The 19,421-nt window shown below is 36.2% G+C and overlaps 1 protein-coding gene and 1 pseudogene across 5 annotated transcripts in view; one reads left to right on the forward strand and one right to left on the reverse strand.

Moving 5' to 3' along the window:
• Positions 1 to 19,421, reverse strand: part of USP32 (ubiquitin specific peptidase 32) — a 192,482-nt gene that overhangs the window by 118,433 nt on the left and 54,628 nt on the right. For 4 of the 5 annotated variants that reach the window (XM_057714947.1, XM_057714948.1, XM_057714949.1 and 1 more), the window contains exon 2: positions 13,797 to 13,924. In XM_057714947.1, the coding sequence (XP_057570930.1) occupies positions 13,797 to 13,924 (128 nt within the window). Of the gene's footprint in view, positions 1 to 13,796; positions 13,925 to 17,066; positions 17,188 to 19,421 lie in introns of those variants that run through there. The other variant, XM_057714951.1, reaches the window with a different exon arrangement.
• LOC130840008 (developmental pluripotency-associated protein 3-like) lies at positions 16,862 to 17,344 on the forward strand (annotated as a pseudogene).

Genomic DNA, 19,421 nt, shown 5'->3' on the forward strand with positions numbered 1-19,421 from the left:
GCTACGATCCCAAGAGGGTGAGACAAACTCCCATTGTTTTTTTTCCTCTCTCTGTTGTCCTCCAGCTTGACTCTGGACATAGGCACAGTAGTGAAGTATGTGGCATAGCAGAGGAACTAAAGCATCTGATAGGAGGACTAAAAATGGGAGCTCAGGGAAAGGGAAATACTACGGATACTGAGAGGAGGAAGGAGCTCAGGAAAGTTGTTTTTGAACTCCTGGGTTTGTCTCCTAACTGACCATGCATGGATCTGGCCCTAGGCAGAATTACAGATTGAAGACAGATCGATGCCCAGGTTCCAGACTGGCCACTGGGTGGTTGCACCTGTGGGACAGACACAAATAGCACTGCAAAGGCTGTGAAAACTTCACTGACAAAACCAAAAGAAGACTGGTTGGAACTTGCAGCCTGAACCCATCAATACCCATGATTTTACCACTGTCTCACAGAAAATTATACTAAAAAGCTGTTGGAAGGTATAGAATAATTTAGCCATAGGTATGAAAACTAAGCAAATGAAAAAATAAGGCAATATTTTACAACAATATAAATGGAATATAATCTTTAAAAATTGTGAATCACTCTGTTGAACACCTAAAACTTGTAAAATATATAAATCGACTATACCTCAATTTTTAAGAAATAAGGAAACTGTTATAATTCCAGGAGAAAAAAACTGAGTAGGAAAGAAAACTAAATAACAGTACACCATGTTGCACAGAATGTTTACCTCGTGATAATGCTGTAAATAACAAATACCAATTTAACCAAAGATTGTGCTACAGCTGCACTGGGATGATGTGGTGTGGAGTATGTGAGAATGCTAAATATCTTCTACAACCGGAAAGCAAAGGATAAAATCTAAAATTAACTAAGAATTAGTAGTAAAGAACAGTATTTAGAAAATGGAGGTATATACAGGAAACTATTACTAGAAAGTGGTTGCCTCTGGAACTGGGATGAGATTTAGGTAGGTAGGGACAAGGATTCTTGTTTTTCACTCTCTTTCTGATTCCACTTTAAATATCACTATGATAAAAATAACAATTTAAAATTTTTATTTGCAAAACAATAACTGGTTGCTGCTGGGGAAGGACTCTAGCTAATGGGGATAAAATGGAAAAGTCCTACTTTTCACTTAAAACTCTTCTGTAAGTTTTAAATAGTGTGCCGTACACACATATTACCTATTTCTTTTAAATCAATTGATAACAGTTCACAGGATTATAAAACATGAAATAGAGAGCAATTAAAAACAAAAGAGCAGGACTTCCCTGGTGGCACAGTGGTTAAGAACCTGCCTGCCAATGCAGGGGACACAGGTTTGAGCCCTGGTCTGGGAAGATCCCACATGCCACGGAGCAACTAAGCCTGTGCACAACAACTACTGAGCCCATGTGCCACAACTACTGAAGCCCACATGCCTAGAGCCTGTACTCTGCAACAGGAGAAGCCACTGCAGTTAAGAAGTCCGTGCACTGAAACGAAGAGTAGCCCCAACTCACCATAACTAGAGAAAGCCCATGTGCAACAATGAAGACCCAATGAAGCCAAAAATAAAATAAAATAAATAAAATTAAAATAAAAAATAAATGTCTTTAAAAAAAATAAAAGAGCACTGTAATTCAATATAAATAATATAACTAAAACACTTATTGCATACATTTTTTAATTGCATACATTTTTTAAAAGCCAATTTTATTAAATAAAATGTTCAACTGTCCAGTCTATTTAAGTATATTCCTGTTGCTACTTACCCAGGATCATAAACCTTATATGATATAGCTTGTGGCAGAAACTGTTAGCTATCTTTGTAATATCCACTTTTCTTTTCTTCCTTGTAATATACCCCCAATTTTTTCTAAGTTATTATTATACCTGTTCAAACTTACATTTTTTACATTGTCTAGAGTCTCTTGCAACTGGGGATAGCCAATGAGATATAACAAAGTTAATGGGTAGACTTGCAAAAAGCCTCTTTGATCAAATAGGATCTCATATAGGGCAGATGCCACTCAGGCCCTAGAATACCTACCTTTGAAATTCTTGTTTTGGAAAGAAAAAAAACTAATATATTTAGTCACTGTGGAATTTAGGTGGGGAAGAGTCGTGTTGCATTTCCCACTGGTATACAGATCAATAATAAATCAAAGCCTGACTGCCAGACCAACTAATTGAGGTCCATACTTAACACCATGGTTTATTTTCTCATTCCATTGGGACTTAATACTCGTGGTAAGTCACATGGTATCCTTGCAGCTCAGTATGAGATACTCTGTAAAATGCCTCTCTCCTTGAAATTCCCCTAAAGAATCACCAAAGAAAAGTTCACGCAGAAGGGAGGGAATACAGGGATATGTGTATAAAAACAGATGATTGAACTTGGTGTACCCCCCCCCCAAAAAAAAAAAAAAAGTTCACGCACATTGTATAGAGTAGTCTATAAGTCCTATCTCCCCAAACAGACTTAACCAAGGTTTATGAAAATAAGTCTGGTTATTTGCACAGGATGTTCTAAGAGATAGAAATTAATTTTATTTATATAGATTACTATCCTGTCAACTTACTTTATTGTTAAGGGATACACTGTGAAATTTATTGTTAGAGGGAAAATATTAAACACTATTTTTAGAAAAAAACTAACACATGTTAGTTGCTCCATATTCTTGGTATATTTCATTAATATTTGTCCTAAAATCCATTATTTTTCACATTAAGACTTATCCCAGGGGCTTCCTAGGTGGCGCAGTGGTAAAGAATCCACCTGCCAGTGCAGGAGACACAGGTTCAAGCCCTGCCCTGGGAAGATTCCACATGCCACGGAGCAACTAAGCCCGTGAGCCACAACTACTGAGCCCATGTGCCGCAACTATTGAAGCTCATGCGCCTAGGGCCCGCGCTCCACAACAAGAGAAGCCACTACAATGAGAAGCCCACGCACCACAATGAAGAGTGGCCCCCGCTCGCAGCAACTAGAGAAAGCCCATGTGCAGCAACGAAGACCCAATGCAGCCAATAAACAAATTAAATAAATAAATAAATAAAATTAAAAAAAAAAAAAAAGTTATCCCAGGCCTGTATCAGGTATATATCCCACAGAATTGTTGACTGTTATATGCTAGTCATGAATTCGTGCCATAAAATGTTTATATAAGAGTCAGAAAGTAAATTTAGAGAATAGGACACTCCTTATTACTTCTCTCCCTTCCTCAAGCCCAAAAGCAAAGGAGCCTTGCCTAAACAAAATATCCAGAATACCTCTGTACATTATTTTATATCTGACAGACTGTCAGACCAATAAACTAATGCCAGGACGGACAGAACAAACCAGATTATTACCTCTGTCTTAGGTAACTTCCTGCTGCCACCACACTGGATAGCAAGTCTCTGAGATTCAGTCTGTACCCTCTTTTCTCATCTCTGAAGATACTTTGTCTACTTAAGTCTATTGAAATACATACACAACTGCAAAAGAGACTCAGAGCATAAACTACGGTGGCACTAGACATCGGTGACGTAAATTATTATTATAGCCTCTCACTTAGCTTGGCCTTGGTTTAACATCATTAAATTATGTCTTTGAAATTCTAGGTTGTGACTCCCTTCTACTCACTAGCTTCCTTTAAAGCTAATATTTGCCCCTTATAGCTGATCTATTCCCCTCCCAAGGAAGAAATTGAATTTTCCTTAAATCCACTGATGCTTGAAGAAAGAAACCTGTTAACACTGCAGGTTCAGTTACTAAGTTTCAAATCAAAATTATTCTCCTTGGAGTTAGTATCCCTGAATTCTGCCTAGGGAGATTTCTTGGCTAGTTTTTTCTTTGCTGTTCCATATCTTAATCCATGATCCTAAGATCGGATCCTTGTCCTCACAACTGGCTCCCCTTGTCTGTTCTTATCCTACTTCATTATCCATACTTTTCTTGGAAGCTAATTATCCTAGATCTTCAATGATTAATGAGATCTAGACTGAGATCTAGAATTGCCTTGCTTTAACTTTTATTTTCTAAAACCTTAATTTAACCCATCACTTTAAATCAGGAGAAAAAGGCAGAATTCCAAATTTATCATTGGGAATTCCTTCATTCCAGTGAACACCCCCACTTTCCCAGACTAACCTAACCCACATCCTCTCCTCCAGTCCAGGCAGGTCTCAAAGTCATCCGCAGAACACCACAATTTAGCTGCACTTCAAACTCTTCTAATTACAGCCAAGCTCGTCATATACCTAAATTCCTACAGTAATTCTGATGAAAGGTTTGGAGGTTCTTTTGCCTCAGAACTTAAGCGACTAGGAAAAGGTCATAAAGATCATGAAGTTGGAACTAAAATCCAAATATCCTAGCAAAGACTGAAAAGGAAATCATACATCTGTCAACAGTCAGTTTTTTTATTTCCATCTCACTTTTCCAAGTAAAATAAGTACGCTTCCTGAAAAGCTCAAAAGTACATCTAATTAAACGTTTTACGAAGTTTTTGAGGAATAACTGAAGTACAATGAACTGCTTATATTTAAAGTGTACAATTGATCCGTTTTGTCACGTGATGTCATACCACTGAAATCATCACCACAATCAAGAAAACAAGTAACAAACATTTCTATCACCTCAAAAGTTTCATATTTCTGTGTAATTTATCCCTCCCTCTCCTTCCTCTTGCACCAACACTAGTACCAGGCTCTAGGCAAGCTTCGTTTCAGGACAGATTTTGCATTTTCTATAAATGGAATCATAAGCATGTGCTCTATTTTCACTTGGGTTCTTTCATTTAGCATAATGATTCTGAGATTCACTTATATTGTGCATGTACCAATAGATGTTCCTTTTTCTCACTGCTAAGTCACTGAATATAATTTTACAAAGTAGTAAAAAGAAAATCCTCATGAAAAACATCTTACTATATTTATAATAAACAGAATGAACATTTTTTAATATGCTTCTATCTTAAAAGGAAGAATGTCAAAGAAAGACTGCCCAACGAAGACATGTATTTTATTAGTATCAAACTCTTCGGAAAAATAAGAATAAAGACTTCAATAATCTACCTTTAAAAAAAAATCTACCTTTAGCAGCTAAAAATACAGGACAAGATTTCTTTAAAACATACTCCCATGGATTAGTTATTAAATGTACATTGCTGAGAAAAGTTAACTAATATGGGAGAAAATACAGTGACACATATTACTGTATATATAACTCATTTATTATATACTATTACTTTGAGTTCATTTCAAAAAACTATAAGGCATTCACAAAAAGGTCAGAGACATTTTACAACAAATGTCTATTTTAAATAACGGGAATAAATGAGAGTCTTACTAAAGAATGACACTGTAAAAAAAAGTATAGACTATACTAAGGACTTCCTTTTTAACCATAATATATATAAACATTTTTCAATAAATAACTTGCTATCCTGTGTTAGTTTGTGAACATAGAAGGATATATTGCTGTTTCTTCATGCCATTTATTTCCTGAAAATACGCCCTTGAAAATCCCAAAACTGACTGAAATGTTCCTTAATTACAAAATTTATCCTAAAATCACAATTTCTGATGACTATAAAGTGTTATATATATTTGAAACTACAATATATGTGGTTATATTGTTTACATATTGTACACATCAATGTATATAGTATGAAATGTTAACCGTTACACAGCTAACAATTTCTTTAAGTCCATCATTTTTTATAATAGCATATTTGGGACAACACCTCAGATTCTCAGAAAGGTGCTTCAGGATGTTCTTATAACTTAATGGAGAACTAGGCAAGAAAAAGTGTACCCTAAAGCTGTAAATAAAAATAACTCTGAATACAAATTCTTTCTTCTTCATATTTTCAATCGGCTACTTATACAAAATAAAGCATCAAGAAATTACATTTAGAAGTAGATTAAGGAAGGATTCTCATATTTCTCAATGACAAAAATATGGAAATATAGAGTTCAACTGTATTTTACAAATCTTCTCCCTATATTTTAATCTAAATATTTAATATAGTAACTCATACTACTCAAAGATGATAGTCTTAAAAGATAACTACCATATACAAGGCAAACATAAAAATCATTCCATTTCTGCTACAAATAGAAATTTATTAGGTAAGTGCTCAATAAAATTCAGCTACATGTATTCTACGGGCATGCAGAAAGGGGGAAAAGGATAAGAATGCCTTCCTTCTATATTCACCCAAGTTTAGAAAACGTTAGTGGCTTTCCCCACCACTTAGAATTCTTTTTATATAAAATTTCCAACTTCTATAGGCAAACTCAGCTGAATTTTATCAACTAAATTTAGGCCAAGGTTTTTAACACTCTCAATTACAAATTAAATCAACCTTATTTTACCTTATAATACCAATTAAGGAATATGCTATTGGATGGAAGTGTCTTATCAAGACTGACTTGAAAAGGATACCAATTATTTTTATCATCTACTACACTAGTCATGTCAGTAACTCACTTAATATATCAAGGATTCAAAACAAGTGATTACGCATAAGTTGTTTTCTATAAGAGTATTTTTTTAGTACCAATATAAGTGAATAACTTCTTTGACATCTGGCATACCACTTAGAACATTCATAATTTATGTAATGTATTTGATGCAATGTTTTATACAAGGAGTTCCCTAGTCCCATTATGCTTAAAGACATGTCAGCTCCTCTACTATAAACTTTGTTTTTCAATAGTTTATGAAACTGCTTAAAAATTGCTCTAGGACAAGAATAAGGATGCAGATACAGAGAATGGACTGGAGAACTCGAGGTATGGGAGGGGGCGGGGGGTGAAGGGGAAACTGAGACGAAGCAAGAGAGTAGCACAGACATATATATACTACCCATGGTAAAATAGTCAGTGGGAAGTTGTATAACAAAGGGAGTCCAACTGGAGGATGGAAGATGCCTTAGAGGACTTGGGCAGGGAGGGTGGGGGGGACTCGAGGGGGAGGAGTCAAGGAAGGGAGGGAATACGGGGATATGTGTATAAAAACAGATGATTGAACCTGGTGTACCCCCCAAAAAAAAATTGCTCTAGGATAAAATTTGGCAGTAAGAACCAAGACAATAATGCACATTTTTTAAAAAGTCCATATGTAATTTAACAAGAAGAGGGTGATATATTTATTATCTTTATCTAAGAAAGCCATTAGAATCTTTTTTGTCCAGTCTTACAAAGAGAAATAAAAAAAAAAGAGAGAGAAATTTAAGAACTAGCATGAATATTACACTGAACAAGTGATGCAGTTAAGATAAAGATTAGTGGATATTTTACAGATTCTAGTTCCAGAGAAAGACTTTAAACCAGCATCCTGCTTAGTGTTCTGTTAGCCATATGTCAAGATTAGGATTTAATGTAATAAATGAAAACATTAGCTGCTTTTCTCTGGTTGATATAAACATATTACTTTAGTATATTATAATAGTCAGTGATCAACAGCATCAAGAGCTGACAATGATTAGTTATCAAGAAAGTTGTTACCCATGACACTAGTAAATTCAACACAAAGGGATGTAATCAATAATACCAATCAACTAATATCAAAACAAAAAAACAATCACAAATCATTATTCTATGGTCAGACAGTCCCCCTAAACCTAGACTGTCTAGTAAATGCATGTCCCTAGTCCCAAGGGGCATCTAAATGCAATATGAATACCTCAGCATAAATTTACCAACACTAATGGAAAAATATCCTACTAATCAGCTGCTTGTTTTCACATGCTGATCACCATGTCTAAAAACACCCTGGCTCTATGATTGCTTTTGCTTAAAATGTGCTTTTTCCTCTAATTTGGAAAAAGTTAAATGTTTGAAGATTGCAAAGTTAGCAAAGCTAAGTGACTTTAGGAGTATGGTTTCCTGGTCATTCCTGCAATAGGGTTTTGAAGAATAAACAGTTACTTCAAAACAAAACAAAACAAAAAAATTAACCAAAATACTCACTAAGTTTATATTATATGCGCAACACTCTGGGGCACATTTTTAAAAGTCATAAAGTCTGTCCATCAAGAATCATAACTTGGGACTTCCCTGGCTGCGCAGTGGTTAGGAATCCCCTGCCAATTCAGGGAACACAGGCTTGATCCCTGGTCCAGGAAGATCCCACCTGCTGTGGAGCAACTAACCCTGGGGGCCACATCTACTGAGCCTGTGCTCTAGAGCCTGTGCTCCTCAGCAAGAGAAGCCACCGCAATGAGAAGACTGCACACCACAACAAAGAGTAGCTCCCGCTCACCACAACTAGAGGAAACCCACACACTGCAACAAACACCCAACACAGCCAATAAATAAATAAACAAATTTATTTATTAAAAAAATAACTTAGTTGAGACAAGATTTAAATGAACAATTAGTCATTATCTAATAAAATGTACTACATAGTACAGTGGCAGGCTCTAATGCCTGTTAAGAGTTTAGTGATGCCAGAAAACTAGTGTGGGCTAAAGTTGTCAGAGACAGCTTTATGGAGGAAAGTGGAGTGGAATTTTTATACTAGTCGGCCATCCAGAATCCTGGGATAGAGATTTAAAAGTTTCCAGTTAAAAGAAATAGTTAAGAAATAGTTAAGGAGTAGCAACTATAAATTCACTTGCCTTGCATATTTTACAAATAGGGAAAACCACTTTTAAGTAAATGTGAAAACAAAAGGAAATGATTACAAATTAATATTACATGCTAATGTTTTGTTATTAGATTTCTTCGGGGGAACAGAGGTTGGGAGATGGGTGACACGCTAAAGAAAATAACACTGAACAATTAGGAGTTAGTGGCCTTGGTTCAGAAAAGTCCAGTTTCAAGTAGAATACATTTTTCCATTCACCTTGTTTTGACCTTGTTTTCTTAATTTCTTCAAATTCCATTCATTTCATATTTTATTCAAAGAACACAGTTATTATAAGCAAGATCAGAATTACATGAAAATATTAACGACACTAATCTATTCTAGAAAATACTGAGTCTAATATAATCAATGCTTTGATTCTAAAAACTGTAAACTGCCATGAGTTATTATTCCTTATGCAAAATAGCCTCTGTCTTGGAATTTATCATAGCAAGTCTTCAGAGAAGGTAAAAAATGGGAGGTTATTTCAATCCTAGATAAATCTCTTTTGCTCTAAAAATATACAACTACTCTCTTCTAGAAAATAATTGAGAAATTTACATTGCCTCCTCATGATGTTAAGGACTAACGTTACTGTCTTTTTTAAGTTCAGCATCCTTCTGCACTAAGTTTCCAAAAACACCTTTCCTTACTCTTGATATTATGTTATTACTTCTACCGTAAAGAAAAGTTCTGATTAACTAGAGAATAAAGTTCTCTCTCCATCCACAATTGGCAGATTATAGTGGTTCTGTGGCTTTTCTTATAGAGATATTGGCATTAAAATATGACTATTGCCTCAAAACATTATTTTCACAATCTCACCAGGAGTAGGTGACCCTCTTCACCCAGATTTAAGGCCCAAACTCTTGGAAGGATTTTAAGGAAGATCTCACAAGGGCCATTACAGTAAAATGATTACTTCCTTAGCTTTGCAACTAATCACTCTATTTAGAAATCCCATCATTTAACTTGATTTCCCTGCAACTACAGAATACAGATCCTCCATTCTATGAGTCTGTGTACCCACTATATCTAAATTCAAATTTCAAAACTATCTGCCCAGATTTATACTTCCATTTCACTTAAAATGTACTATTTCCTCTTTAGCAAATAACTTTGTACTCTGCAAGGATGAAATATACTCATAAATTCTCTCGCTATCCCAAATACACACAAAACTTGATGAAATCCACCTACTAACCTGCCTGTCTTGGAGAGATACCTGAAATAAGCCACAAGCTCATTTTATATAAATGCTGAAACTGTTCCAGAACTGAGTGTAGTGAGGTTCACTCATTCTTTGAGGTTATTGTGTGAGACACTATAACGACATCCTTTCATGAGAAAATACCAGAGATTAAAGACAGAAGTACTTGGTTCCTTACAGTACTTTAAAATTTACACACCGTTATATGTACTAATCAATATTCACACGCTAACAGTACTCCTCTTCACTTAAGCCTAGGTCAGTAAATAACAAAATAAATGAAGTTCACCATCGTCACTAAAAGCATTTATAAAATTTCTATGTGTGTTCAATACTGTGCTACAGTTTACACACAAAAAAGTGTTAACTACAATGCAACTGAAATTTGAAACTATCATTGTAGATTTTACAATTTAAAATTAAGATCGTTCTTATAAAACAATTATCAATACTTTAATTATTCTAGCCAGTGACAATTCTCAATGATAGTCCAAAGGACAGAGGCTCTTGAAATAGTTTTAGGTGAAATGAAGTTACAAAATATTCCCATAAAAATGACGCTCCAGGGAGTTCCACTTCCACCTTACATGTAGAAAGCCTGAAAGAGTGTCACTCTTAACCTAAAAGCAAGAGAAAGACATTTAACTATCATATTACTTTTCTTGAGCACATCGGAGAGCTAAGATAACAGGGTAACCTGTATCTGGCATTCCAAGAAGGATAGATTCCTCCAAAACATCAGGAAGAGGCAGCTACTATGCAAGCAACTAAGAAAAAAAATCAGCTAAAATTTTAACAAAGTGCCACTAATCTATTTCATGTCTCTATAGATTTGGCTATCCTGGCCATTTCATACAAATAGAATAAAAAAATACGTGGTCTTTTGTGTTTGTCTTCTTTGACTTAGAATGTTTTGAAGGTTCATCCATGCACGTATCAGAAAACTTCATTCCTTTTTTTATTAACAATATCCCATTCTATAGATATACCACATTTTGTTCTATTGATGGACATCTGACTTATACACTGAAAACTATAAAATATCATGGAAAGGAACTAAAAATCTAAATCAATGGAAAGGCATTCAAATTTCATGAATCAGAAGACTTAAATATTGTTAAAATAGCAATACTCTCCAAATCAATCTACTGCTTCAATGTAACCCCTACCAAAATCTCAGCTGCCTCTTTTGCAGAAATTGAAAAGCTGATACTAAAATTCATATGTAAATGCAAAGAACCCAGAATAGACACAACTAGTTGAAAAAGAAGAAAGCTGGGGAAATGACACTTTCTGATTTCAAAACTTACTACAAAGCTAGAAAAATCAAGACAATGTGATACAGATGCAAGGACAGACACAGAAATCAATGGAATAGAATTGAGAATCCAGAAATAAAACCTATGCTTATGGTCAACTGATTTTCAACAACAGTGATAAGACAATTCAATGAGAAAGAATAATCTTTTCAACCAATAGTGCTAGGACTGTAACAGAGAAGAATAAACCTGACTCCATATTGAATCTATTCCTTTTGCTCTAACCTTTGTGCTCTGTTGCCTGTGGTTAGTCATGCGGGCTTTGCACCTTTTGTAAAAGAATGTCACCTATAGCCTAAAATATACAAGAGAGCCCATTCTCAAGGCTCTAACTTTAAAGATATAACACTTTTTCCTTCATATAGAGATAAAAAGTTGCAGAACAGAGAATAACATTGGTCTTGTAGGAAGTCTACCAACATTGTGATGAGACCCACGTGGACAGCTGCAAGAACAAAGGCACCAAGAAGTTTGCAACAACTAGCCATGCACTCTCCCCTTTTAGTATAAAATAAGTCTAAATTCTAACTCAGGTAAGATGGCTCTTTGGGATACTAGTCTACCATCTTCTTGGTCTGCTGGCTTTCCAATTTAAAGTCACTATTCCTCGCCCCAACAACGCATCTCTTAATTTATTGACCTGTCATGCAGTGAGTAGTAGGAGCTTGGACTCAATAACAGGACAACCAAAGAACTACCTCCAAAAGAATGAAGTTGGACTCGTCATGCCATACACAAAAATTAGCACAAAATGCATAAGACCTAAAGCTAATAGATAAATTCTTAGAGGGAAACAGAAGAGCAAATCTTTGTGACCTTGGGTCAGGCAATGGTTTCCTAGATATAACACTAGAAACACAAGTGATAAAATGAAAAACAGGTAAACTGGACTCTATCAAAATTTTAAAGTTTTGTGTTTCAAAGAACACCATCAGGAGAGTGAATGGGAGAATATATTTGCAAATCATTTATCTTATAAGGGACTGGGATTCAGAATATATAAAGAACTCTTACAATTCAAGCATAAGAAAACAAACAACCCAATTAAAAATGGACAAGGACCTGAACTGACATCTGTTTATAGGTATAAAGATGTATACATGTAAATCTTTATACATGATCCAAAGAGATAAGTTAGATATTCTGACCTAAGTTTTCCCAGCACCATGAATTTACAGAATCTGACAGTTTTGACTTTAAGGAAGAAGCTGAGGGGAAAGGCTTAAGCTAGTATATATTTGAATTTGGAAGCATCTTGTTTTAATTACTATGGATTCAGTTTAAATCCCTTCCTCTAACTGGGAACTTACATTATCTCATTAAACTGCTAGCTATATCCTAAAATGAAAAATTCTAAATTCCAAATTCTTATACTATACTAGCATTTAAGACAAATAAAAGAAAGTAGGAAGATGAATTCAAACTGAAAAAGAGAACCCAATACACAGTATTAGGAAGAAACTAATCCTGTCATAAATCCGAAATAATAACAGAGCAAGAAAGTACATAATTTTACACAAGAATATGTATAATACAATTAATGCAACATATATTCCCACCAAAACAGAGACAAAAAAAAAAGATTAAAACATACAAAAAAAGGCAATAAATGTAATTTCTATCTTATGTAAACCATAAGACTCAAAAGCACAAAGCACAGGTTAGAAATAGCAACTGTCACTAATTAGGAGTGAATTCAGATTTTATGAAATACATCAAGCTTAAAATTCTTATTATAATTTTAACTGTTCTATTAATTTTATTCTCATTTCACTTTTCGAATGACATAATACATATTTGTGTATACACCTATAAAACAGTGAACTTAATGTTAGAAAGGGGTATTTATAACAATTTAGCTCATTTTATCTCTACCTAAAAATTTTTAGTAGAATTTAAATAAGCCTTTACAAGTCCCAATAAGCTAGTGTTTCATATACATTTAACTTTACAGAATTAATGTAATTAGATTTTATTAAATGAAAAGGTTTTAAACTCAAAATTTATAAAAAATACTCCCAACATAAAAATTATGTCAGTTATGAAGTTTATAAGAACAAGAAGCTAGTCATATAAATGGTCCCATGATTATAATCAGTGGTTACTAAAGCTCAGAAGCACACAGAAGCAGAATTGCAGCTCTGCAGTACTTCCATTTGGCCTCTAAGAACACAGCTATATTGACATCTAAAACAAGATCTGTTTACCTACTCAGCAAGAATAAAAAATAACTGTAGGGAAGATTAAATCTGTCAAGACCAGGAGAACCCTCAAGAATTCAGGCTGGGGTCTCCTCTGGTGGCGCAGCAGTTAAGAATCCACCTGCCAGTGCAGGGGACGTGGGTTTGAGCCCTGGTCCGGGAAGATCCCACATGCTGCGGAGCACCTAAGCCTGTGTGCCACAACAACTAAGCCCATGTGCTACAACTACCAAAGCCTGTGCACCTAGAGCCCATGCTCTGCAGCAAGAGAAGCCACCGCACTGAGAAGCCTGTGCACTGCAATGAAGAGCAGCCCTGACTCTCCGCAATTAGAGAAAGCCTGCCCACAGCAACAAAGACCCAACACAGCCAAAAATAAAATTAATTAATTTAAAAAAAAAAGAGTTCAGGTTGGTGGATAACTATCTCAAAGGAAAACCTAGAACAGAAAAATTACCTCAGCAACTTTTGGAGGCACTCCATCCCCAAGCACTTCTCTGATGAAGCAGTGCTGGCCCATGTAATAAGAGAGTCCACAGGTCCTCTTGAAGGCATCTTTCAGTCGTTTCAGCTCTACATCTGTAACTGCAATTCAGAAAGAGAAGATGGGTAAGAACCTAGAGGAGAAAAGCCACTGCTCAAAATCTTTACATTTTTTCAACCCAGTTCCTAATAAAAATTGGCAGATATTACTTCTCTTTCCATATAAGTTAAATAAACCCAAAGATATTCTTCATGATTCAAATATTTTCAAATCTAATCTAGAAAATAAATACGAAAATTCCTAACTCATAATCTTCAAATGACAGAACATTAAATTATGCGTACAAATTTTAGGCAGGGGTAAGGAAAAGGTAACAAGTATTTTGATTTAGCAAGTAAGCTAAATGACCTTAGACTCTGGCATTAATATGTTTTCAGCAGCAATGCACTCATTTCCTCTGGGATAAAAATTATATTATTTGTACTCTTTGAGCATGTATCTATGTATCTATCCATGTAGAAGACAGCCTCTAAGTTTAGCTTAGATTGTGTCATCATCTACAAAGAAAGTAACCTATAAATAGATGATTCTAATAAACTATAATTTTTAGACACCCACTATCAAAAGAAAAATTACTGAGCCGTTATTTTATTTTAGGCATCGAAGCCTTTTTTCCATTGAATAGAACAATATCTGTCTACAAGGACAGAAAAACAAATGCTCTTTAGTATTACGTGGTCAGTACAACAGTCACTATGGAGACACAGAAATGGTACCTTTAGCCCATTCTAGAGAAGACAAGACTTCTAGACAGAGAGAATGATTACACAAACTTTTAAAGACTAACCCAAGCAAAAGGGACAAGGGTATGCCAGGCAGAGATAATAGTTTGTTTCAAAGTATAATGATGTATAGAGCACGATGTATAGAGCATATGGAGAACTCTATGTTACTAGAACAAAATGAACAAGGCAGGAAGTAGTAAATGATAAATGTAAGGCAGTCATTGACCAACTGATAGAAATTCTCTTTTGTCATAATAAGGAAGAGATTCAGACACAATTCAGATGCAAACTCCAGGGAGATAGGAAACAGGACATAGATAAAATTCAGATAGTTTACCAGTTCTGTAGAAAATGGAACAAACGTGGAAGCAAAAGGTAGACTGCTACTAAGAGAAGAAAAGGAGGAGCTAATCTGGGAAATATTTAGAAGGAAAAGTCAGTAGAATTTGAAGCTTGACTGAAAGTAGAAGCAATCTAGAATTACACTCAGGACTCTATCCTGGGAAACTTGAAGGATGGTATTAGCAAGTAGAAAGGGAATGTAAGAAAAAGAGGAAGTGAGGAAGGGGGGACTTTCCTGGTGGTCCAGTGGCTAAGACTCTGCATTCCAAATGCAGGTGGCCCGGGTTCCATCCCTGTTCAGGGAACTAGATTAGATCCCACAAGCCGCAACTAAGAGTTTGCATGCCACAACTAAAGATCCCACATGCTGCAAAAAAGATCCCTCATGCCACAACGAAGATCCTGCAGGTGGCAACGAAGATCCTGTGTGCCACAACTAAGACCTGGCAGAGCCAAATAAATAAATTAATTAAATATTTTAAAATTAATAAAAAAAATTTTTTAAAGAGTGAGGAAGAAAAACTGATAAATTCTGATAAAGACATACTGAAAATGAGGAACCTTGGGGAGACTCACTGGGTTTTTACAATTATGAGTGTAAAGCTTAGGAGAGGTTTGATGAGAATTATCACCATATCAGTGGCAATTAAAGCCATGAATGAAGAGCACAAATGAGTCAGAGACAAAACTGGAAGAAACTAAAGCTTACAGTATCTGCAGAGAAAGAAAAAATATTCAAACTAGATTGACAAGGAATAGTTACAACAGGAAAAAACAAGAGTGTAGTCTTCAAAGGACAAGAAAAAGGGGCTGGTCTACAGACTAAAGTAAGGCAGAAAGGGCCAGCAAGATAAAGACTGAAGAGTGCCCAGCACATAGCTTATCAATGACAATCTGTGGTAGGGAGGGAAAGTTCATGAGTTCAACAACCTGTAGGGCAATGATAAAATAATAAGAACTAATACTTGAATAAGTAGCTAGAGAAAAGTATGAACTAGGTGCTTAATTCACTAAAAAATGTATTCATAATATTAACATCCCCAATTTACTATTTTTTTTTCCTTTTTAGAATGCAAAAGTGAAAAACAGAACACAGCTTGTTTTATAAATTACAGTAACAGAGAAGAAATTACTTCAGCTACTGGAATACCTATTTCTTCAATATGCCTAATTTTCATTAATAGTTTTACTAACAAATTAGGGCACTCATAGTCTAGTGGAGGAGACAATAAAAATCAATCGTTGTGATATAAAATGATAATCTCATACACTGCTGGTTACATATATTTGAAGGACTGTTTGGTAACATGTTAAAAAAAATAGGGACTTCCCTGGTGGTGCAGTGGATAGGACTCCGTGATCTCAATGCAGGGGGCTTGGGTTTGATCCCTGGTCACGGAACTAGATCCCACGTGGATGCCACAATTAAGAGTTTGCATGCCGCAAGTAAGGAGCCAGTGAGCTGCAACTAAGGAGCCTGCCTGCCACAACTAAGACCTGGCAGAACCAAATAAATAAATAAATAAATATTTTAAAAAAATACTACCTGATAATTAATGAATTTATTCACTTATGAGAACGTACATATAAGCTTTTTAAAGCATTTGTAAAAGCAAACAATGTCCATCAGCAGAGGATAGATTGAATAAGTTATTCTATATGCACAAAATAGACTATCAGACACTAAAATACTGCCAGAGATCCAAGTTACTGAAAATAAATACGATGTTTATTCAAAATAAGCAGTCTAACAATTAGCTCATCTGTAGACATAAAAGTGTTCATTGTACAAGTGAAACTTTGAAAACTTTAAAAATTTAGGCAGACTTTGTAGCAATATGAGTCTAAAGCATCACCTTCCACCTGAACCCAAAGATCTAAGAGGAGCTTCAAGCTGTGAAAAGACTCTCAATGGATTTATCTGAGGTTAATCCAACCTGGACCCTGAAGTCTCCTCAAATGTCCATCGATGAAAATTCCCAGGCAACTCCAGTTGCCTCTTAACCTGCGTCTGAGGTGTTAATAAAGAACCTCAGTAACTTGACGCTCAACCCCATTATCAACCTGCCACTGACTCTACCTCTACCTACTGGGCCCTTACTTGGTGAAAACATACCCTACAGGCGAGGGGTGAGGACCGTGTTAACTGATTGGAGAGAGAAGATGGAACAGCTGATTCAATCTATTAAAAAATGCTATGGCAAAGGAGTTCCTCAGTCGGACTCTCAAAGAGAACCACAGCAGAATGATGTTGAGACTCGATCAAGAGTGCAAAGATTTATATGTAGCTGTCGTTTTTGCCGGTTTCATAGAGATCCTTCTGAGGATAGTGATGAGAATTATTACAATAATAAGTATTACAGTAATTACGGCATGGAGTCAAATGAGCCATAAATCTTATTCTTGTACTATTCTTTCTTGCTGGTAATTTCAGGATCATTATGAAGCAGCCTGGGAAAGATTTGTACAAATATTTTGATAACCTATAAGTTGTGTCTTTTTTTTCTTATATGTCCTTTCCACCTTGCGTTTGAATGACTTGAATATACTTTGGTTCCACTTTGTGAAACAAACTAACTTGTGTGGAAGGAACTTGAAGACTTTGGGTGGCTTGGCCACAGCATTGTTAGAACAGCATGTTGAATTGTAATAAAAATTTGATGTGCTGTTTAAATTTTCGGTAACAAATGTGTTTATAGAGGATCTTATTAAAATTTGAGACTTATTTGAGTACCTTTAAAAAAATTCTTAGAGAACAATTAAGATGGTGGAGTAGGAGGACGTGCACTCACTCCCTCTTACAAGAGCACCAGAATTACAACTAACTGCTGAACAACCATTGACAGAAAGACACTGGAACTCACCAAAAAAAACACTCCACATTCAGAGACAAAGAAGAAGCCACAATGAGATGGTAGGAGGGGTGCAATAGCGTTAAAATCAAATCCCATAAATGCTGGGTGGGTGACTCACAAACTGGAGAACAGTTATAATGCAGAAGTCCACCCACTAAAGTGAGGGTTCTGAGCCCCACATCAGGCTTCCCAACCTGGGGGTCCAGCAACTGGAGGAAGAATCCCCAGAGAATCAGACTTTGAAAGCCAGCAGGATTTGACTGCAGGACCTCCACAGGACTGGAGGAAATGGAGACTCCACTCTTGGAGGGCACACAAAAAATAGTGTGCTCACCAGGACACAGGAGGAAGGAGCAGTGACCCCATAGGAGACTGAACCAGAACTACCTGCTGGTGTTGGAGGGTTGCCTGCAGAGGTAGGGGGGCAAGCTGTGGCTCACTGAGGAAACAGGGACACTGGCGTTAGGGGTTCTGAGAGGTGCTCACTGGCGTGAGCCCTCCCAGAGTCCACGATTAGCCCCACCAAAGAGCCTGTAAATTCTAGTGCTGGGTCGCCTCAGGCCAAATGACCAACAGGGTGGGTACACAGCTCCACCCATTGGCAGACAAACACATTAGTTTTACTGAGCTCCACCCACCAAATCGGATTAAAGCCTTACTCAGCCCCACCCACCCAGCCCTACCCACCATCAGTCCCTTCCATCAGGAAGCACCCAGGAGCCTCCTAGATAGCTTCCTCCACAAGAGGGCAGACAGCAGTATCAAGCAGTGTCAGCAGTATTTCGTTCTGTGGAACTGAAAACCACAGCCACAGAAAGACAGAGAAAATGAAAAAGCAGAGGACTTTGTACCAGATGAAGGGACAAGATAAAACCCCAGAAAAACAATTAAATGAAGAGGAGATAGGCACCCTTCCAGAAAAAGAATTCAGAATAATGATGGTGAAGATGATCCGGGACTTTGAAAAAAGACTGGATCCAAGGATCGAAAAGTTGCAAGAAAAGTTTACCAAAGACCTAGAAGAATTAAAGAACAAACAAACAGAGATATGCAACACAATAACTGAAATGAAAAATACACTAGAAGGAACCAACAGCAGAATAACTGAGGCAGAAGGGCAAATAAGTGAGCTGGAAAACAAAATGGTGATAATCACTGATGCAGAAAAGAATAAAGAAAAAAGAATGAAAAGAACTGAAGACAGCCTAAGAGACCTCTGGGACAATGTTACACACACCAACATTCACATTATAGGGGTCCCAGAAGGAGAAGAGAGAGAGAAAGGACCTGAGAAAATATTGGAAGAGATTATAGTTGAAAACTTCCCTAACATGGGAAAGGAAATAGCTACCCAAGTGCAGGAAGCACAGAGTCCCAGGCAGGATAAACCCAAGGAGGAACATGCCAAGACATATAGTAGTCAAACTGACAAAAATTAAAGACAGAGAAGTTATTAAAAGCAACAAGGGAAAAACGACAAATAACATACAAGGGAACTCCCATAAGGTTAACAGCTGATTTCTCAGCAGAAACTCTGCAAGCCAGAAGGGAGTGGCATGATATATTTCAAGTGATGAAAGGGAAGAACCTACAACCAAAAATACTCTACCCAGCAA

This window comes from Hippopotamus amphibius, chromosome 17 (assembly GCF_030028045.1).
Source record: "Hippopotamus amphibius kiboko isolate mHipAmp2 chromosome 17, mHipAmp2.hap2, whole genome shotgun sequence".
Classification (NCBI taxonomy): domain Eukaryota; kingdom Metazoa; phylum Chordata; class Mammalia; order Artiodactyla; family Hippopotamidae; genus Hippopotamus; species Hippopotamus amphibius.